General features: G+C 47.7%; 1 protein-coding gene across 1 annotated transcript in view; it reads left to right on the top strand.

The window, feature by feature from the left end:
- Nucleotides 1-22,202, top strand: part of Csmd2 (CUB and Sushi multiple domains 2) — a 607,037-nt gene that overhangs the window by 437,564 nt on the left and 147,271 nt on the right. Inside the window, exons 23-25 of the mRNA XM_012516868.2 lie at nucleotides 817-973; nucleotides 2,330-2,521; nucleotides 7,268-7,394. Coding sequence (XP_012372322.1) covers nucleotides 817-973; nucleotides 2,330-2,521; nucleotides 7,268-7,394 — 476 coding nt within the window. The remainder of the gene's footprint in view (nucleotides 1-816; nucleotides 974-2,329; nucleotides 2,522-7,267; nucleotides 7,395-22,202) is intronic.

Below are 22,202 nucleotides of genomic sequence, written 5' to 3'. Positions count from 1 at the left end.
ATTTGCTGGCAGCTGGTACCACATTGTGTGCCATGCACAAATATTCATCATCCAGCCGTGGATCCCAACTTTGATATTTACCAAAGCACCAGGGGGGCTTCCACTCAATCACAACTTCTGTTATTTGTACAATTATCTAGAAGGGAGCAGCAACCTCGGAACCTGGGGAGCCAGTTTATTATCCTGATGACTGTTGTCTTTGCTCTGCTCAGAAGTTCAGGGCACAGATGGGAATGAGGGAGACCAGATGCCTGCATGGTTCCATCCCGGGCAAGCCCAGCAGCCCTTAGTGGAGGGGAAGAAGCAGAAGCAGGGCTTGGGGAAGAGCAAGTCACCGTGGCATCATGGTCATTTTGATTCCATCCTGCCTGGATCCCAGGGATTGTGTCCAACGAAACAGTCAATACCGATCACTTTCATCATTGCATGGGTCATGTTGGAGGGACACTTTCTCATCTACTAAAAGGATAGCATTGCATGTTCAGTAATAAAGAGATGCTAGATGCTTGCAGCCTGTCCTCCTCCCCAAGCTGCTGGTGCCTTATGGGGCTGAGGAAACAGGAGGAGGCGTCTATAGAAAGGTCCCAAAGACTAGACTCACAGGCCAGATGGAGTAGGCATGGAACTGACACCAAGGGAAACCAAGAGAACACGCTGAACTTCGAGCTTCCCTCTGCCGTTTTGTGACAGCCAACCGCCCCCTGACCGTTATCGTCGGGGCTAATGTCCAGAATTGCAGGCTGTGGGGTGGGAAGATCTGCCTGTCTACAGCAAGCGGTGCTAATTGCTCTGGGTTGGGGTCTCACCTGTCTTTAGGTCTACGATGGCAACAACAACTCTGCCCGTTTGTTGGGGGTCTTCAGCCACTCAGAGATGTTGGGGGTGACTCTGAACAGCACATCCAGCAGCCTTTGGCTTGACTTCATCACTGATGCCGAAAATACCAGCACAGGCTTCGAACTGCATTTTTCTAGTAAGTCTTTCCTGCATCTGAATGGATGAGGGAGTGGCCTTTTCCCATTATCTTCGTTTATTTGAGCTTCTGCTTGTCCACTAGACACAAAGAATGTGCTCTTGTAGTCTACTTAAAATCCAATGAGTCTCTATCAATTGATGAGTGGATAAATAAAATGTGGTATGTCCATACAATGGAATATTATTTAACCAGAAAAATAAATGAAGTCATTGTACCTGATGCAATCTGAGTGAGCTATGGAAACGCTAAACTAAGTCAAAGAAGCCAGTAATGAAGGTCATACGTTGTATAATTCAGTTTGTATAATGTGCCCAGAGCAGGAAAGTCTGGAGACAGAAGTAAACAGTATGAGAGATTCAAGAGGAAAAGGCATATGAGCTTCTCTTTAAGGTGATGAAAATGTTTTACAACTAACTGTGATAACAATTGCACACCTCTGTGAACAGATAAAGCACATTGATTTCTGCACTTTAGATGGTTGAATGGTGGTATAGGATTTATGTCTCAATAAATTTTCTAGGAGTGAAAAAAGTCCCAGGGAAGCTACTCAGGATTCCCCTTGCTTGAGCATTAGGCTGCCTGACAGAGGGATTTTTACCAGTTTCAGAGGTGGCTTAGGGCAACAGGATTAAATAGAGTCACATTTGAATCCCATTTCCATTATCTGAAAACAGCGTGAGTTTGGAACAATTTATTTAACCTTCCCAAGTCAATACTCCCAGTTGTAAACTGCAGATAATTATACCTACCCGCAAGCCCCCTGAATAACAAATGAGGGCCGGCGTTATGGGATACCCACAGAGGAGGGGCTCTGTGTGTGTCTGCGGGTTCGCTCCGCCAGCCTCTTTCAACAGAGTAGGTTTAAACAGGACATAATGGAGCTTTTAAACAGGTATCTGAAGTTTCTGTATTACTCCAGCCCTCCCACAATTTCAGTGAGCCGAACAGCAGGAGTAGATCCTGCTAGCAAAAGCTGTGGGGTCAACAAAGGAAACAGCATATGCAGCCCCTAGACCTGAAAACTATTACAAGCTGAAATCCTTTACACATGGCAATGGGAAGAAGTGCTTGCTCCCTGATACCCCTCCACTGAGCCCGGAGGTGTGGGAGGAGCCCACGCAGCGAGTCCAGCACACCTGGGAAGGGGCAGGTACCTCCAATGGGAAGAAGTGCTTGCTCCCTGATACCCCTCCACTGAGCCCGGAGGTGTGGGAGCAGCCCACGCAGCGAGTCCAGCACACCTGGGGAGTGGCAGGTAACTCCCTGAGGGCGCAAGCTGCGGAGCAAGGCAGGGGCAGTCTCTGCCACCGTCAGTGTCAGTCTTACTCATTCTGCCTCTTGACTTTTCTCCAGGTTTTGAGCTCATCAAGTGTGAAGACCCAGGGACCCCCCAGTTCGGCTACAAGGTTCATGATGGAGGTCATTTTGCGGGGAGCTCCGTGACCTTCACCTGTGACCCAGGCTACAGCCTGCGGGGTAGTGAGGAGCTGCTGTGTCTGAGCGGAGAACGCAGGACCTGGGATCGACCGCTGCCCACCTGTGTTGGTAGGAGGCCTCTTGCTCATTAAGGGATCCCTGGGTCTCCCTGCCCTGACTCCCGGGCCCGTTAACAGGCCTTGTGGACCAATCCTACTCTTCTCTGATTCCTAACTTTCACACCTCATTACACCAGTGTGGCAGTGCAGTCAGGCTATGATTTGCCATTGTCACATATTTAGCAATTGGGACCAGAGCCAAGTTATGTCCTCAGAGTTGTAAAGTGGTGACAGAGTTCTTTAGGATGGAACAAGTGGCACTTTTGCCTGGATTCCGAGGCTTCCTGTCACACCGAACGCCAGGGAGTTTCCAGCTCACTCAGGGTCTCAGTTTCCATGTAGGTAAGATGGGCCCAGGATCCCTTTTCCAGGGAAATGTTGGAAAGAAAGACAATGGATTAGAATTGATTTCATTCTTCAAAAGACAGTAATGAACTTGCCTCTGCTTAAACTAAGACTCTCCCAGGATGGCAGTTTCTCTGGAAGCCTGACACATGCATCGCAAGAGAAGATTTTACGCTTCCAGGTCGAAAGCATAAAATAGTACAGAATTTTGTATGCCCAGCTTTTCACTCCTTGCTGATTGGGATTCCCAGCCCATTCACTGCTCCATCCTGCGTCCCCAACTCCAGGCCTTGCCCACCCTCCACCCGTTCCACATGTCCTACAATCCCCATGTGTCTGTGAAGCATGGGTGAATCTTTCCAGAACAAAGCACCCACTGGATCAGCCTTTGAGAGCCTTCCAAGCCCCATCTATCAGAATTGCCTAGGTGTGTGTCTGAGAGTGTCTTGTCAGAGAAACAGAAAGAATAAAGCATTTCCCCTGTCCTTGGGGATCCTGTACTCTAGCAAGAAAAAACACAGAAACAGATCATTATCACAAAAGATGAACACTATAAAACTAGTTATGCATACAGCGTTGGGAGACATGAGGAACTTGTACAGGAAGTGATGTCTCAATTGAGATTTGAAAGGATAGGCAAGAACCCACTCTCAGGAAGGATGAGGTGGAGAGGTAGGTGTTCTGGTCTGAGCACCGCAGGACCAACAGGATGAGCCAGCACGGTAGGAAGGACTAAAGGCCACATTTGGTCCCCTTGGTAACTACAGTTTAACAGAATCTTTAATACAAGGACAAAACAAGAGGGTCAAGGGCAAAAATTTTAAACTTGAAAGTAAACAGATTAGGATAGTGGACTGTAAGTAGCCTGTAGGAGCTTTTTCTTGCTTTGTCCTTGAGGTTGACTCAATCTGTAGGCATGTGCATTCCCTTTCTGTCTCCATCCCTCCTTTTTATTCCCTGCTTTCATTCATGGGTCATACCCTAGGCATACAGAAAGCTCCGAGGCCAGCCAGTGAGACATGAGACCCGTGCATAAAGAGATGACAGTAAAATGCCATAGGCAAGCGAGCCAGAACAAGCAAAATGTGAAGGAGGGATGCTGATTCATGTCGGAAGACAGTTTCTTTGCAGAAAGGATTCACTGTAAGCTTCCCTTCACTATCAAATATGCCACTTGGACTGGATTTAAAGGACCTACACAAGCGGGGCTAGTAAAAGCATTTCTCTTAGATGCCTTCCCCATTGAGTCTTCCCAGGCCCCACCACCTTTAGGGGAGTGAGGCTGTGTACTTAGTGTTATGCATGGGTATTTTTACATCTGTCTTGCTGGGGTAGCATTCAGCATGACCTACCAGAGCTGACTGCTTTAGTGGGAAACACTCAAGTCACTGTTTCCCGTATCGATGAGCAGACTCTGCAGCCCAAACAGCAGTCAGACTCTGCACTGGGATGAAGGACACAGACCTGGAAGGACAAAACCTCATGGTCTCAGTGGTGGTGAGTTTGCAACATGCTGGCCCTCTCCGCCCCCTCCTGCCCACCTGCCAGTACTCAGACTAAGTGATCCCTGGGAAAAGACACTGAAATTGTGTCTCTGGGGATGTGCTCCTGCCACTGCTGCCTCCAATCACCGACTTTCTCAGAAGCGGAGGTGCTTCTTCTTCTGGAATATGGACAGAAGCTCTGGCCAAGCACACAGTCTGTGTCCTGCTGCCATCCCAGCACCCTCCCCCATTTGTGGAGCTCCTGTCCATTCCCTGCCTTGGGCCCATTCACCCTGGCACCTTTCAACCAGGTCGGTGCCTCCCGGCCCAACAACACAAAAGGAGGGCACATGGTGCGGAATGAGCCAAGGGTCCAGCCCTGTCAGCATGCTTCCTGGCAGGGGTTCCTCCCCCTCCCGTGTAGCGGCACTCTATAAAGCTTGGGGGTCCATGAGATACTTGATGGCTCTTTCAAGGCAAGAGATGAAAGTCAGTCTCCCATCTGCAACTCTGGTCCCGTCTTCTATCACCGCCAGCATCCTGCCTAATCAGTTATTCCCTTTCCTAACTAGCTCTGCCATAAATCTCTTCCTCTTCATCACCATACAGGCTCCCTCGATTCAGACACATACAGTAATTTTCCTGGGAAGCAATAAGCTTCTTTCATTAACTTGATCTTCCACCCATCCATTCAATAAACATTTATTAAGCTTCCGTAATGTGCACAATGCTATGCTGGGCAGTTTTTGTACAAATATAAATAAGGTCCCTGAAGCCTAGAAGCTTATAGACTTGTGGAGGAGATGGACATTATTTTAATAATGTGTTACAGTTGCTCTGACAAAAACCTATTGACATTATAGCGGGGACACAAAGGAAGCTAGTGTTGACTCTGCCTGGGGAGGGGAGGGAAACCACAAAGAGTTTCATAGGAAGGATGTTTGTCCAGTTGTCATTCTGAGTGCAGACAAGAAGAGGTACAGCTGCCTGCATTTACAGATTTCATCAGACCTGGCTGGACCAAAGGTTGATTGTTAACAGTCAGGGAGGCTGAAGAGCACCTCTCTACAGGGTTTAAACTCTGTCCAGGAAAGAGGGTTTAAAGGAAACAGTGGTGTATTTACATTTTCTAAAGTTTTTTTGGTGTTACTGCTAATGGTGAACTACTGTGCCAAGCAAATAGCGTGAGAGCCTGAGCCAAGAAGGGGCTGACTAGGGTCCAATGTGGAAAAGGTCAGAGAGGTTCAAGGGCTGTGGCTTGGAAGCAAAGTAGACAGGAGAGAAGAAGGAAGAAAAGGCCAGGGGAGCTACCGGCCTGTGAGTCAGGCGGTCACTCTGGAGGTAACACAGATCTCCCCACTGGTCTGCTGGCCTCCAGTTGCAGCCCACTGCACTCCTCCAAAGTGCTACCTCTGACCTCTCCTCCCCTGCAGATATTGGTGATGTGCGCAGTGCATAATCACGCAAGTACAACCACTGCGATGCCTCCCTGCAGCAGAGCCAGCTCCCAGCAGCCTGGTGGCAATGCCCTCCAACACCGTCACCTCTCTACCTTGCTTCCCACCACTGCACATCTCTTGCCCCACCCCAGCCCTCTCTGCTGGGTCAGGCCCCCTGGCTGCAATGTCCTCGTCCCCCTGTCCTCCCCGGGCCCTGCCACCTAACCGATCTGCTTGACTCTTGCTCCTCTTTCTAGGTTCCTTGGAAACTAGGACCTTCCCTAGCTCTACCTACCCCACCCTAGGGGATATTGGCTGCTTCCTCCTCTGTGCTGCCACTGGCCAGGAGAGCACCTGTGTGGGGGTACACAACACAAGCCATGGCTGTCCCCATCCCTGACTGTCAACTCTTCCCCAGGAGGCACTGTGTCATATCCACCTCTTTCTACTCGGCAGCTGACACAGGGTCCCTTGGTGTCAGAGAGCAGGTGCAAGGTCCTGTACCCTCCTCCACCAGACTCTGAGAAGCTTGGTCACAGTATAGGCAGTCAGACCTTCTCGCTTAGCAGGTTTATTCACCAACTAAAGTATACAATTCATTTATTTTTAGTACATTTTCAGGACTACATGAGGTACCTTTTACCCCCCCCCCCGGACTTGCTTATTCTGGACATTTCATATACATGAATCACACAATAGGTGCCCTTTTATGTTTAGTTCTTCTGCTTAGCGCATTTTCAAAAATTCTTCTGTGTTGCAACATGTGTCTAACCGTGTGCCTTTTTATGACTGAATGATATTTTTTTTGGCCAGACATACCACATTTTCTATGCCTGTCCTCCATTTCATGGCTATTTGGATTATTTCCAGATGTTGGATTTCGTGAGAATTGATGCTTTATGCCTTCATGTCCAAGTGTTCCTATGTATGTATGCTTTCACTTCTATTGGGCATACACCTGAAAAAAAATAATTCCTGGGTTATATGGTAGCTATGTGAAACATTTGTGAGAAAGTGTCAAATTGTTTTCCAAAGAGCCTCACCATGTGACATTTCTACCAGTACTGTGAGGGTTCTCACTTCTCCATGTCATCACCTACTCTTGGTACTGTCTGTCGTTTTTATTACAGCATCCTAGTGGGTGTGAAGCGGGATCTCACTGTGATTTGGATTTGCATTTCCCTGATGACTAATGATAGCAAGAGTCTTTTTACATGTACACTGGCTATTCGTACATCTGCTCTGGAGAGCTATCTATTCGAATCCCTTGCCCATTTTTAAATTGGGTTTTATGTCTTTTTATTGTTGAGAAATAAGAGTCTTAGGCCCTGAATATGCATCTCATCCAGGGACCTTTCTCCATGCTGTACTCGGCCACCTGGCATGAACAAGAGGGACATAGAGACGCACAGGCACAAAGCAGCTGCTGAGTGGATCCCTGCAGCTCAGGCCACCCCACGAATCTCACTCTTCTGCAATTTCTTTCAGCCGAGTGTGGAGGGACAGTGAGAGGCGAGGCGTCGGGGCAGGTGCTGTCACCCGGGTATCCAGCTCCCTATGATCACAACCTCAACTGCATCTGGACCATTGAAGCAGATGCCGGCTGCACCATTGGGTAAGTGTCAGGGCTGGAAAAGTCACACTGCCACTTGTTGAGGTGAACCATCCCCAGTGTCATTCCCAGCTCCCAGCTAATGCCTGGTCCTTGTGCTTCTTCTGAAGACCCTTTATACAGACAGAGGTTGCCATGACCCCAGGCATTGGATGAATCCTTCAGAAGATCTGGGTGTTTCCATTACAGCCTCACAGGGCTACAGACCAGGTCCAAGTAGTTCTCTGCCTGGACAGCTTGATTACAGCACAGCTATAGAATCAAGGGCTTGGTGCCATGAAGCCTGGGCTTGAGTCACAACTCTTTCATTTACTGCTTGCAGGACTTTGGGCAAGTCCTTTAACTTCTGCAAGTCTTCCCATGTCCTATGGAGTATGAGTGTCGGGATGATACCCTTGAATGAGACTGCTTGATAGCACATAAAGCTTGATTCAGGCCATGTAATGGTGGCCGTGCTTATTCCTGGAGTTGTATGAGCCCAGGCACGATGCTTCCTTTTCATAGTTTGCTTCCTGTTCTGTACAATGAGGACAATAGTGCTTGTATTTTAGGGTTGTGGAGGAAGTGGAGGAAGTGAATAACTAATCCAGTAGTACCTGGTAGTTGGTACATTTTCTCTCCCAATATAGCTTCCCTTCCCAGATGAGCATCCGACTAACAGGAACTCCACATCAGAGTTTTAAGGAGTCAGAGAAAAAAAAAGAGTATCACCATTTATAGAATGCAGGGCCTATCTTATAAACGCTTCGTGGTAGTCCTATCGGTAATAATAATATAATAATAATGTGGGTATTTTCATTTTGTAACTAAGAAAACAGATTCTAAGAGAATGCATAGCACATCTAAGTTTCAGAAGGAAGCAGATAGCAGGCAATGAACTTGGATTTTTGTAAATCTTCACATTACATCACAGTGATGACAAGGCTGGGCCTGAATTTCTGGGTCAGATGAGTTAGGAGGCAAAGAGAAGGCTGGGTGCCAGCACGCAGAGAGGCGTGGAAGGAGGGCTGAACACAGGAACTGGGTGTGAAACCGGCTGCAGTAGGGAAGGTGAGCAGATAAGGAATAGACAGGACTAGAAAACAGTCCAGTTATAGAAGATTGTAATGCCAATAAATGAGAGAGAGAGAGCTATAGCATGTTCTTGGGCAGAGTGGTCCAGCAGGACTTGTGCCATGGAGAGCTTGTGGGGAGGTGGTAACGAGTAGTCGGTTGCAGTACTGCAAAGGGAAGTGTTAAATATTGAGAAAAATGGGACAGCCCAGAAAAGGGGTAGAATTGTAGCTGAGAGATCTCTGTCCTCGAGAGTTTTCAGTGAAGGAGAGCTAGCCAAATGGGTGTACTGCTTCAAGAGATGTACCTGTACTCATTGGTGTGTATGCTCTTAGTTCAATCAAAATGAAGGAAATGCATGCATAGTCTATGCTATAGCCAATGTCTTGAGCTATGCCCTGTGAAAAATAAAGTCAGCAGCACTTCTAGATACTTTGTACTACTGGGGGACTAGTGAAATAGACACTCATCTTGCCCACTGCTGCCGGGTGACTTTATCAGAAGACTTCCTGATCCATTCCCTTTCTGTGGTTATATGACTAGTGACTCTGGTAGTACCTCAGTAAACAGTGAATGAACAATGAGTAAATTGAGATGTAATGACTATTGTTCTGTAGTATGCTTATGCAAATCAGAAAAGCCCCTCCCCTTATAACTTGAGGCATCATCATTCATGTGACAACTTTATTTATGGCATGATATGTGTTGGTCAGCTTTCCAATCACTGAGATACATGACTTACAGAAGGAAGGCTTTGCTTGGCTTATGGTTCAGAGGGTTCAGTCCATAGCCTCCTGGTTTCAAGGCAGAAATGGCATGATAAATGGGGGAAAGATGAATGTCTTACCCAGCAGTGGGCAAGATGAATGTTTATTTCACTTGTTTCCCAGTAGTACAAAGTATTAAAAGTGCTGCTGATTGGGGCTGGGGAGATGGTTCAGTGGAATAAGTGCTTCCCTGGCAAGCGCAAGGGTCTGAGTTCAAGCCCCAGTTCTGCAAAAAAAAAAAAAAAAAGTGCTGCTGACTTTATTTTTCACAGGGTATAGCATAAGACATTGGCTATAGCATACACTATGCGTACTTGGTCCATGTTGGCTGGGAGGCAAAGAGGAGAGAAAGAGCCAGTAAGGAAGGGGCCAAGGACCAGATACAGTTGTCTCAGCCATGTCACATGACCCATATCCATCAAACAGGCCCCACCTTATATGAGCTCATCAGCTCCAAATTCATCAATGGGCTAACCCATACCTGCCTAGTGCCCTAGGGTCCAATCACTTCTCTAGAAGGCTGCTAATATAGGCAGGTTGACAATCCAGATTAACTGATACTTGATGTTATAGAAATCAAAGAGATGCCCTCACTGCTCATGATGGGGAATCTTGCATGTATGGTGGCTTCAGGAGAAAGGGGCATGAGAAGGCAGAGCAGGAGGAGACTGGCGATGCTATCACACAAAAGGTGACACTAAAGTCCAATCCTGAAAGATGGAGAAGGGAGATAGGGGCCAGGGAAATGGCTCAGTGGAATAAGCGCTTCCCTGGCAAGCTCAAGGACCTGAGTTCAATCCCCGGTTCCACCAAAAAAAAAAAAAAAGAAGAAATAGTTACTGAAAGATGGAGAGGAGTTGGCAAGGAAGCCAAGGTGGTACGCTGATAGGAGAGGAAAGGCCTTCTCAACAGAGGCAGTGACAGAGAGCTGTCCCCCTCAGGAACTAGGAGTAGCTTCTGTGGCTGGACAACCAACTGTGATTTGTTGGGTCCTAGCAGCCGTGGGAGATTGAGCTGGGGGAAAAGGCACAGCCAGAGCCCCAATGTCTTGGGCTGTGGTACTACATCTGGACCTTTCTTGGCAGCTTCATAGAAAGTGGGCCTAAGGGGGAGGTCCAGGCCTGATCACTCCAGGAGGAGGCCATCTCCAACCTATACTGGAGTGAGGAAACCTAAACCTATGCTATAGCAGTGGAGCTGGGGATGAAGAGATAAATTCAGGGGACATGCAAGAAGCCACAACAACAGGACTCAGTTAATATGGTCATGGATTTTTCTTCTTCCCTCCCCCCTTTTACTGTGTATTAAATAATATATAAGATATACAGAAAAGTTGGAAGAGTAGTATGCCATGCAGCCTGAGCAGTTACCCTCCAAACACATTATTAATATTTTGCCATATGTGCCCCCTCTCTTTCTCTTTCCACCCTTTAATTCTTTCCTTCCTTTTTGGCTGAGGCACAAAAGAATACCTTGTAGGTACCATGACACTTGGTCTTTGGCAGGCACTTTCCAAAGAGCACAGCATACTCGTCTACCCCCTCCAGGCCACAGCCACATCAGCATCCCTGACAGGCCCGACAACATTTCTCCAGGGATTAAAGCTGAGGACTAAGGTTGAAGGACAGCAGAGCAGATCTAGGGCAGCTGACATGGTGGAAAGAAAGAAACGAAATGCAGAGGTGTCTGGGTGGACATGGGGACATCTTCACCGATGATGGTGGCCTTCCCTGATGAGAATGGTGAGAGGGGAGGCAGAGAACAGGAAGGAGGCACAAATTGCAGCAAACATAAGAAATATTCCCTCCAGAGTAGGAGGGCAAGGAACATGGACCCTGCCACATCGAATAAGGATGTGAGGAGCGGAGATGAGAAATAAAACGTGCAGCCAGCATCAGTCCTTACTCACAAGGGCTGCTTGGAGCCAAGGCACCCCCAGAAGAGCTGATCCTAAATAGGCAGAGGTGAGAGTTCCCCAGAGTGGAGACAGAGGCCAGAGGCATGGGACGTCTTCTCTCCTCTCCAGGTTCAGTCCCCACCCAGCCTGGCATCACCAAGATTTGCAGCATGCATGCGGGCATCTGCACCCATCTCCCTTGCGGCTCCCTCTCCCTTCCTCCTTCTCACCTCTCTCCTCCTACCCTTCCTGCCACACATCCCACTGGAATAAAACCAGCAGCAAAGTGGAGGGGACTCACAATTACGGTCCTGAGAAGCCTCTTGTGTTTGAATCTTTATTTGGTTCTTTAAAGCAATATGTATGTAAGAATTTTCTGTATTAAAATAAGTACTCATTTTTAAAAACTCAAAATGCAATAGTAATGAAGATTATAGATATAGGGAAGGGGAGATAACTCAGTGGTCTAAGCACCTGCCTGGCAAGTGCAAGGACTCAAGATTGATCCCTGATACCGCAAGCTGTGCACCATGCCAGCCATGGAAACCTGGCATGGTGGCACACGCCTGTAATCCTAGCACTGGGGGAGGCTGAGACAGGAAGATCACTACAAGTGTGAGCTGTGTAGCAAGATCCTGTACCAAATAAATAAATAACTTCTAAAAATTTAAAAAATGATTGTAGATATAACTACAAACCCCAACTATCTCACTATGTATCTTACTTCTCCCATATCCTGTGTAAAGTAACCATTGCTATTTGTTTGTTCTGTGTATTCTTTCAGCTATTTTGTGTGCTGTTTTATGTATAAAGCAAATTCAGTAGGCATGGTTCCTAAAGCAAAGCCATCTTAATGCCTGGCTCAGTAGCCTGCTCTTTGTTCTACCACCTAATCATATATCATCACCTTCTTATGTCAGTCTATACAGATCTGCCTCAACCTGCCTGAGGGCTACAATGTCTGTTGGGTGTAACCATAATATATTTAACTAGCTCCCCTATTGATAAAGTATGTATTTTCAGATTTTTCACTCAAGTGAGTAGCCTTATGCATTAATCTGAACAGATATCCAGTTATTTCCTGGGTTTCGTTCTTAGAAGGCAGGCCTTTATACATGGCTTCATTTCCCTCCAGATATTGTGGTAATTGGCGCATCTACCTGCGATCTATGGAAGGCTGCCACCCACACAGCATGGGTGTACAATGTCCATCCTTCTGATCTTTACCATTTGGGTAGACAAAGGGCTATTCGTAATTCTTTGTATTTTTTTTTTCTTTTGGGTAGCTCATCCTTCTCATATAGAGTGTTCACCATCTCTAAGTAATTTATCATTTCAGTTTTGTTTTTTGGCTTTTTAAAAAAAATGTATTTGGTACAGGGTCTTACTATGCAGCTCAGACTGGTAGTGATACTCCTGTTTTCAGCCTCCCAGGGCTGGGATTACAGGCACGCACCACCGCGCCTGGACTCGGTGGCCGCTCAGCATGCCCAGGGGTGGGGCCAATGCGGCATGCGGTACCCGGGATTGAACACCAGTCCTTACACTTGCCAAAGCAGATGCTTGGTCCGCTGAGCTATCTCACTGGCCCTCAGTACAATTTAGATTTTTTTTTGATCCAAGAATATCGAAGAATTTTTAAAGTTGCTAAATGGTTCTATATTTTGCATGCTCTTTTTATTTCTACTGCATCACTCCCTTTTATTTTTTGAAACTTTCTGTTTCATTAATCTCCCATGAACATTTAAGAATCCAAGAGCACACGGATCTATATCTCTCCCCCACCACATGTACCATGCTTTCTTTCAAACAAAATGCATTCTGCTTTACAGCTTGCTTTCATTGTTGACACTCTTATTGTTAGCTGGTCTGTTTAACTGGCTTTCTTTTTCATCTAGTGATTGGAAGCTCTTTGTCCTGCTTTTATTCTACCAGTGGTCTTGTGTTTTCATTAATTCCGTTTCCAACAGTAATTATCCTGTTATGTGCTCCCTCTTCATTTTGGAAACCTTGCTTTGGTTTGTTTTTGTTTCAGGGAAACTGTGTTGTTTGTTTTCAAACGGCTCTTGACAGCCTCCCATTGTTTTTTTATCAAAATATCATCATCTTGCATCTCTCTGAGGATACTATTTATGCTCCATTTTACGCCCGCCGCTTGTTTCCCCGTGCAGCAACTGCATTTTGCAGTTGGGCCATTTGGTTTGATTACTTGGTTGGATTCTTTACATCCCACGAGTTGTATTGCTTATTCAGCCTCGAGTCATTGCTACGAGCTGGGCTGCTCCCAGGCTACCTCTCTGTTTAGCCTTGTAACTTGAAATGTTCTTAGAACACTGTGCTTCAGTCCTTATATCTCCAGAAGAGCCACTAAAGGTGGTGCCTACAGTAAGGTCACTGTGAGGAGTGAATGAGTTAAATACATGTAATGCACTTAGAACTGTGACTGGCTCCAGGGTCTGGGAAGACAGCTGCTTATTTTACCCTGGTATGGCCTCCTCTAAACATGGCAGGGTGTAGGTTGTCCCTTGAGAGTCCCAGAGGCAGCTAACTAGCTGTGGGTTGTAGGATCAGGTATACCTGATAAGTGGGGTGGCCACCAGGCCAGCCTGTTCCCAGAGGCGCAGACAGGAAAAGGCCTTCAGGGGCCTCCTTCCACTCTGTTCCAGCCCCAACCAAGTGCTAACAGTGACCAGAGGAATCCGTGGCCACATTCATTTTAACAAGCTGGGCAAGGATAGTTCTTTCCAGAAGTATCCCAGAGGGGCAGTGGACAGCTGCAGGAATACAGTCAGAGTTCCCTACATGTGGCCCAAGCTGAAAAGTGGATCCTGCCTGAATATGTCTATAAGGTGGGCTGGCAGGAAGACCCTCCCCCAGATTCCAGGTGGCACCAACAGCATTGGCAGGATGACAGGGTACCCACTAGTTCCATCTAGCTGGGAGCTCACAGCGGGAGAGCAGAGCAGTGAGCTGTCCTGCCATGCCACTCACACGGGGGTCCTTCACCACAAAGAACATAGAAGGTTGAGTCCATATGGTGGGACCTCTATTCAGTCTCCAGTGCCAGGCCAGTTTTTCTTCTTTATAGTCAGTGGACCAGCTCAGAAAAAAATTGAAAAAGAAAGGGAATGGCAAAACCTCCCAGGCTTTCGCTCTGGAGCCTGCTCTTCAGCCTAACATCTATCAAATATCTTCAGTGCACCAAATTCTGGAGTGATGATTATTGCCCCCATCTCAGAGATGAGATCATTCAGGCTCAGAAACAATGACCCAGGGACATGCATGTTGGAACCCTTTCCTCATATCCAGTCGCGGCTCCCTCCAGTCTACCACTCTGGCTCTGGCCTAGTTCTAGTAAGCAAGGGGGGTCTTGAACACCCCTCCATGCCAGGGGTATTGTGTCCTGCTGAGCAGTGGTGGCCAGGACCCACTTCCCAGGGGCTCGCCTTCTAGCGGGGAGCAAGTCCAACCAGGAGGCACTTCCAGAATAAAGGACAAGCTGTGGGCACAAGGAAAGCAGCAGGTGAGTGAGGCAAGAAATAGAAGCTCTGTGCAGAGGTGCACAGCTGACCAGAGGCCATCTCTCCAACTGGGGATCAGGGAGTCAACCACGAACAACAGGGGTGCCATGTGGTCTGCCTGTGCTGGACCACCTGTCAGGGCCAGAAGGCTCTGTGGCTGAAGCAGGGTCTCAGTGGGCCAAGCCATGAGCACAGAATGGATTTTTCACTGTAACAAGCAGCCGCTGGAACATTCTGAAGACAGTAACGGCATCCAGTTCATATCAAAACTTTGGAGCATTTGCTCAGAGCCAGGCATTCTGCCAGGCATGGAGGATATAAATATAAATAAGAAACAGTTTTCTCTTGAAGGTCTGAGTATTATAGAGAGTAATTATATCCACTAGGAACAGAAATAGAAAAAACTGACTAAAGCTGACTCCACAGATGGGAGTTAGCTTTGCCTTTGGAAAAAGAATCTGAAGGTTCCATCTGGGCCATGTATAATTGCTCAGGATGTCATGACCTATCCTCTTGGTCTGCCATCCTGAGGCTTCCATCCTCTTGGTTACCTAATCAGCTGCCATAGCTCCAGACATTACATCTGTATTCCAGCCTAGAAGAGGAAAAGGTACAGAGCTCTTTCCTGGTAAGGATTTGAATATTTCTTTGGGAAGAGCCATCATCCTTAGAGACCACCTTCCTGTAGCTTGCCATACCAGCTTAAAGAAAAGTTAGAAATCAATTTTGCTTTGTGTTGACAGTCTCAATCGTAGTAACAGAAAAGAGTTTTGGAAATAGAATACAGATCAGTAACCTCCAGTGTCTGCATTACATAGATTCTGATGTAATGTGATAAATACTACAGCGGAGATGTGTACAGAACACATTGGAGAAGCACCTGCAGAGACAGTTCATAATGCTAGGCACACTTGGGGGCAAGTGTTATGGAATGGAAGTGCTGTTCCAGGGATACTTAAACAATGGTAGGAGGCTGACAAGCAGGGTTGGGGAGCTCCCAGGTACGAGAAAGAGGGAGGTGTGGAGGTACACGGCTGTGCCTAGAAGTGCTCATGACGTGGGATGACACGGTTACATCTTTGCTTCAGGAAAGTCAGTGGTGGCAATGCAGAGGATAAGTTGGTTCATTCAGAATAACGGAACTGTGTTTCTTGCCTGCAAGTTCAGTTGAGAGCCAGAGAGGGCTGACAAGTAGGAAAATGAAAGAGAGAGCCCGCTGCAAGTGTGCCTAGAGCTGGGACCCCTGGAGGGGGGACTTCTTGCTTTTTGACACTCTGCTTTCAGTTCTCAATGCTCAGATATCATAAAACTCCTATTTGGTTATCATCCTTATGTGTTAACTTTTAACCGAGAGACCGTCCTAATGGTTAAGGCAGAGAGCAAGCTGCAAACTCCATTCTTAGATGCCAGTCACCAAGCAAACAGCAGTATTGCCGAGAGGAGGGGTACGGTTTTGAGCCACCAGATCGCCTGCCCGGTGGAGCTTGTCTGCGGGCCTAGACAAACCACCTGGCTGTGCTTGCAGCCCAGGTCCCCTGCTGCAGCTGCAGCTCCCTTACACAGCAGGCATTCCGCAGCATGGGCAGCACTGCCCCCTCTAGCCAGCAAGTGGGCAGCTGGCCCAGAGGAGACAGAAGGCACTGGAAGCAAAGCTATGCTCACAGCGCTTGCCAGGAATCCGGGCCGCAGGTTCAGCTGCTCCCAGAAGGTGTATTTTTGAGCGGCAACAGCGAGTTCAACTTTAAACAGAGAAGGTCCATGTACTTTCGTGGCAAGAAACAAGCTCCTGAAGGCATCACACACATAACGCATGCAGTGGGCCTTCTTTTGTCCAAGTTAAGGTTTCAACAGATTGGGAAATAGCCCAAGGGGGCTGGGAAGTTGTTTTGAAGCAAGGAACATGGATAGCCTGGTAGGTATAAATGTGGCTTTCAGAACAGCAGTGCTGTCTGATGATTTTGTTTTTCATGGATCATCTCTAGAAAAAGACACAAACTACTTCAAATTATCCAAGCAGGATCATCCTGCTGAGCTGGACTGGCTAGCGGAATTGGCCAGAAAGCCTTCACTTGACTGCCAGTTCGCGATCTCAGAAATGAATTCCAACATCTCCTAGGAGGCAGATAAACCATTCAACCAAAGAAATGTGTGTGCCTTGCTGGCTGCCGCGCTAAATCAGTATAGAACACTCCCTTTCAAAAGAAAAGTTAAGAAACAGTAAAGATGGATAAAATAAGCTTATGGGTTGCTGCATGGAGCCCACGATTCATGAGAAAAGACCAAAACATTTCCCTGAAGAAAAACAAAACAAAACAAAACATGTTTTTCTGGAAAGGTTTTACTGTCATAGACAGAAGGAAATTTAAAGCTCTACCATCCTAGTCACCTTTCTGTTGTTGGGACAAAATACCTGACATATTCAGCTTGAAGGAGAGAAAGCTTATTTTGGTTCAGCTTCAGAAGTTTTAATCCCAGGCAGAAGCATCATAGTGGAAGAGTGTGGAGGATAAAAGACGCTCAACTCAGGACAGCCAGGAAGCAGAGAGAAGAGAGGAGCCCAGGAGAGAGGAAGGCTGTGGGCAAGATTTGCCCTGCCTGGTTGCTTCCTCAGGGACCCTTCGACTGTCTTACCTCCTAACAGGACAGGCTGTTGCACAACCACTGGTGGGTTAATCCACTGGGGGTCAGTACTCCCGTGGACTAATCACCATTAAGAAGTCCCAGCTATGATCGCCTGAGCCTTCCGAGGGACATTCTTTATTTAAACCATGAACAGCCAAATATATACCAACATCATTTACATGTAGGGACTAGGAGTACTAAGTCAAAGATGGCTGGTGATGTGAGAGAAGAAGGGTCCTGAGATAGAATGCTGTGACAAAGACAAATAAGAAATGCGAGGAAGGCCAACACAATATAGTAACCGAACTCCACAGGAGCAGTGTTTTCCTGTGTGAAAGAAAGCCCTGGAATAGGCAACAAGCTCGAGAATCGCTCCAGTACTGCAGATGAAGAGTGTGAGAATGAAGAAGTAATGAAAGAACAGTGGCCAGCCTGGAAGACAGTGATGGTGCAAGAGAATAAATGAAGAACAAGCAACACACACTTCCTTCTCACGATTCCAGAGGCTAGGACGCCCAAGGTCAAGGTTCCAGCAGGTTCCTTGTGTGGTGAGGCTGGCCGGGGCCTTATCCTCACAGACTGGCCCTTCTCTCTGCACCCTCACCTGTTGTGTGGGGCAAACAAGCTCTTTGGGCTTCCTTCACAAGGGTGTTAATCCCCTTCCTCAGATCTCCTCCACACATGTGATTGGATCACACCCTAGAAGCCCAGCCTCCTAACACCATCACCTTGAGGTGGGGGGTATGGATTTTATAGAGAAACAAACACTCAGGATCCCCCCCACAGCCCAGTGATGAGAAAAAGCCCTGCTAAAGAAAACAATGAGAATTTTTTTTAATGTTGAAACAAAGGAAAAGAATAAGAACATACCAATAAAAAGCATAAATCACAGTATTGCCTTTATAAGGATAGATAAAATTCAAGGCAAAAATATCATACAGAGGGCAGAAGGAGATCATGTGTGTGATAAAAGGTGTAGTCCACACACTGCTATTGTCATAAATCTTTACACACCCAATAAGTTGATAAATCATAAAGCAGAATCTGTTGGAATTCAATAATCATTGTGGGAGGCTTTCACATATCTCTAGCACATGAAAATAAATATATAGAACAAAAATGAACTTTGTTCTGGGTGATTTGACCATTGTTGGGTTTTATGCTGGCTCAGGGCTGGGTGATTTCATTACTGTAGAGGTGATTTCATCTATAGTAATCCTGTTAGCGGCACTGTTAGTGCTATTTTACAAAGGGGTAAACTGAGGCTCCACAAATTCACTCAACTGCATCTTTGACTCCACTTCCAGTGCTTTTCATTTGATGGCAAAACATTTATTCCAGAGATCAAGAGACATCTGCGCTTCTCAGAATCCCTGTCACACACATAGCAGGCTTTGTCTAATGATAGCCTCAGAGCCTCGAGTTAAGGGTGACAAGGACAAAAGCACAACTGGTCCAGGGTCACCAGGCTTATTAGAAATAAGAAAAAGGCAACCACCTGCATCCCAAACACCAGTCACCACTTTCATGTATTAAGCAGCTCCTCTAGTGACCTGCAGCCAGCACTGTGCTTCTACTTTTGAAAATAACCAAAGCATCTTTTTTTTTTCTTTTGAATACCAGCTGGCCCCAGGAGACAAGAGTCCCTGACACAGCTGTAGACACCAATGCTGGCTTTGGGCTTTGGGATGTCTTCTCAATTTTTATTCTTTGAATAGCTCGATGCTTTAATTATTATTGTCTGCTGTTATGATCATGGTTTAATTGTTGGTTTGCACTCGGGTGGCTCAGAGGGGGGCATTTTATAGAACGAGTATTATTTGCTTATTGTCATCTCCAGTGTCACTGAGGATAATTTAAGCTGCCTTCTCATTTGGGGACAGGAGTGATTTCTGACCCCCTCCCTCTTGTGGCAGCTGTTGGCCCACATGCCATCTTCCCCTGATAAAAAGCTCTACAGTCACGACACGGGTCTGCACAGGGTCCATTGGGCTCATGCTGCAGTGACATTTGCTAGGGAGCACCCAAAGAACTTTCATATTCTAGGGCTCCAGGCAAAAACCAACATGTCAAGATGCCATGGTTAGGGGTTTTTTTGTCCCTTTTCTCATTTGTGCATGTCTTGCCAGTGTGCAATGGATACAGAGGAGCCCCTGCTGCAGTGGGTGGTATCCAAAAATGCCTGTTTTGCTCAAATTTCCTTCAGTCTGTGAGAGTTGAAAAGCTTAGCCCCAGAAGGGAGTTTTTCCCATGAGCAACACCTGAGTGACCCCATGTGCCCTCCCAGCTGCTTGGGTGTAGGCTGTGGTAGAGGCCTACACTACGCTGCTTCCTGGCATCCAAGCTGCATGTGGGGGACCTCACCAGCCTCACCAGCTGGGTGGTAGAGACTCACTGGGAAGAAGAAGAGAGGGGCCAGGTGGGAGCAACCACAGTAGAACACCTGCTACTGGGCTCTGGTGGGAGGCCAGCTCTGGAAGCACTGTAGGAAAAAGTGCACAGCAATATCAGACTTAAATAGCATCCGACTCACCAGCCAGGCCGCCAAGCACCTGCAAGGGAAGCAATCTATAGCCAACTATAAAGGGAACACTCAGGCCTAGCAGATCAGGAAGAGCTTAGGGTCGGCCCTCAGGGGAAAGAGAAAGAGAATAGGCAACCCATGGGCCCTGGCTGCGCAGCTAGTGCTTGATGGGGCAGTCTGCAGGTAGGCTATTGTGAGTGCCCAGGTTGCAGACCAAGCAAACCAGACATCACGCGTAGGATGCTGAGACCAATGCAGAACCACTCTTGGGTGGAAAAGAGCCTGTGCAAAGGAGGCCTTCTCCGTCATGCTCTCAGCCTGACCCACTGCCGCTAGGACAGCAGTGGCCACACATTGCTCACCTCTCAGCCTGGACTGTACGCCATCCCCTTGACTTCTGCACTGCACCTTCTGTGGTCTTCTTTCTCACCACCTCCTTCTCCTGGTTCTCTTCCTCAGGCTTCTCTCTCTGCTTTCCCTCCCTGCTGCCATTTGCAGGACTTCCGCCTCCTCCTCCATGAGCCCAGCGGAGCCTGTGGCTTCAGGTCACACTCCCCCACCTGCTGTGCTTCGCCTTCTAGCAGAGCTGTGCGGTCCTGGGGTGCACTCTCTCATTGCAGTCCTTCCCTCCTACAAGGCCTCATCATCCCCTCACCTGGGAAGACCTTGTGCATTTCTCAAGAACTGAGCTGAGCTGTTACCACCCCCAGGAGACCTTGATTCACCTCTCAGCCTGAACTGGGGCCTTGTCTGTACAGATCATTAACAAGTGCTCACTGCACTTGGTAACAGAAGTGTGCCCCATTTCTGTCTGTGTCTGCAGTGCCTGCTGAGCGGCCTGCATAGAGGACCTGCTGCTTATGGACTGGCAGAGAAAGCATCAGTGTCTCCTGAATGGGCCCAAGGAACTTGTAGGGCTGCATTCAAAGAATAAGAACATAGATGCCAAATCCATTCTCCTGTGTACTACTCTGTAGCCAGCTCTGGCCCAGGTCCATGGTCTAGATCAGTCAGTGATAGCAAACTTTGTTTTTTAATGTGTTTGGTTGTTTCAGGGTCTCACTATGCAGCTCAGACTCGTGGTGATCTTCCTGCTTTCAGCCTCCCCAGCTGTGGGATTATAGGCATTTACCACTATGCCCAGACTCTAGCCAGCTCAATGTACCCTGGGGGCAGGGCTGGCATAGCATGTGGTACCCAGAATCGAACTACGGTCCCTTCTCTTGCCTAAACAGGTGCTTTATTCCATGAGCTATCTCACCAGCCCACATTATAGCAAACCTTTGAGAGCTTCCGATAATGACAAATAGCCCACTGTGCCACCAGTGCCGCAGGTCTGCCACTTCTGGGCTGGATCCTACCTCGCAGTGCTGGTGTGCCCCAGTAGCTATGCTTACAGGATGCAAGGGGTTGGCTGTAGGCTGTGAAGAAAGGTATGGAAACTTCTGGAGAAACACGAAGTGCTCTTCTTGGAACAGAAGAGGCTTTGTTTAGGTTGCTTCCCTCTGTGTGGCACCGCCATGCGCTCACTGAAAGCTATGGGCATCCATCCATTTATCAGACAGCACTCAGCACGGAGTTAGTGTAGGTCAGGTCTGGTGCCGGGTACGACACACAGAGGTGAGGGAGAAGCAGGCATGAAAGAGAACGGACTCAGCAGGACAGCAGCCAGTGGGGGCTGGGAGGCAGCGGCGCTCATGGGTGGGCATGGGAGGACGCGGAGAGGCCTGCGGTGTACTCCCCACAGGCTGCACACACCCGTCAGGTGTACATCTGCCTACCAGGGCTGCTGCAACAAGCAAATGGCTTACAACAACAGAAACTTTGTTTCACACAGTCCCACAGCCTGAGGTCCAAAATCAACCTGTCAGGAAGGCTGAGCACCTGTTCTGACTCTTGGGAACACTTACTTGAGGATTCTCTCAGCCTCTGAAGGCTGCCAGCACCCCTCGGCATTCCTTGGCTTGCTGGCACATCTCTTAAACCTCTGTCTCCAACTGCTCATGGTCTCCTGCATCTTCTCTGAAGCTCTGTCTCCACACACCCTCGCTTTTCTATTACAAAGATGCCAATCGCTGGATTTGGGCCCATCCAGTGTGGCCTCACTGCCACAGCTTTGTTGCTTCTACGAAGATTCTATTTCCAAATAGACTCAAGAGGTTAGGGCTTGGGTATATCCATTTGCAGGGATGCAATTGAAGCCTTTGGCACATGGAGGATTAAGAAACTTCTGCGCAGAGGGAAGGCTCTGAAGTGAGCAAATAAGAGGGAAATGGGTAAAAGGCCAGGGGCACAGGAAAGGGCCACAGGGGCCACTCCTGAGGGACTTGGCTTGGCCCCTAGGAAGTCTGATTTTATTCTGTAGGAAAAGAAGAGAAACCAGATTAAATATGTGAGTCAGAAATCACTGTGTGTGTGTGTGTGTGT

Source organism: Octodon degus, unplaced genomic scaffold (assembly GCF_000260255.1).
Source record: "Octodon degus isolate 3935 unplaced genomic scaffold, OctDeg1.0 scaffold00130, whole genome shotgun sequence".
Classification (NCBI taxonomy): domain Eukaryota; kingdom Metazoa; phylum Chordata; class Mammalia; order Rodentia; family Octodontidae; genus Octodon; species Octodon degus.
The sequence above is the reverse complement of the archived record's forward strand: the minus strand, read 5'-3'. Positions and strand labels throughout refer to the sequence as shown.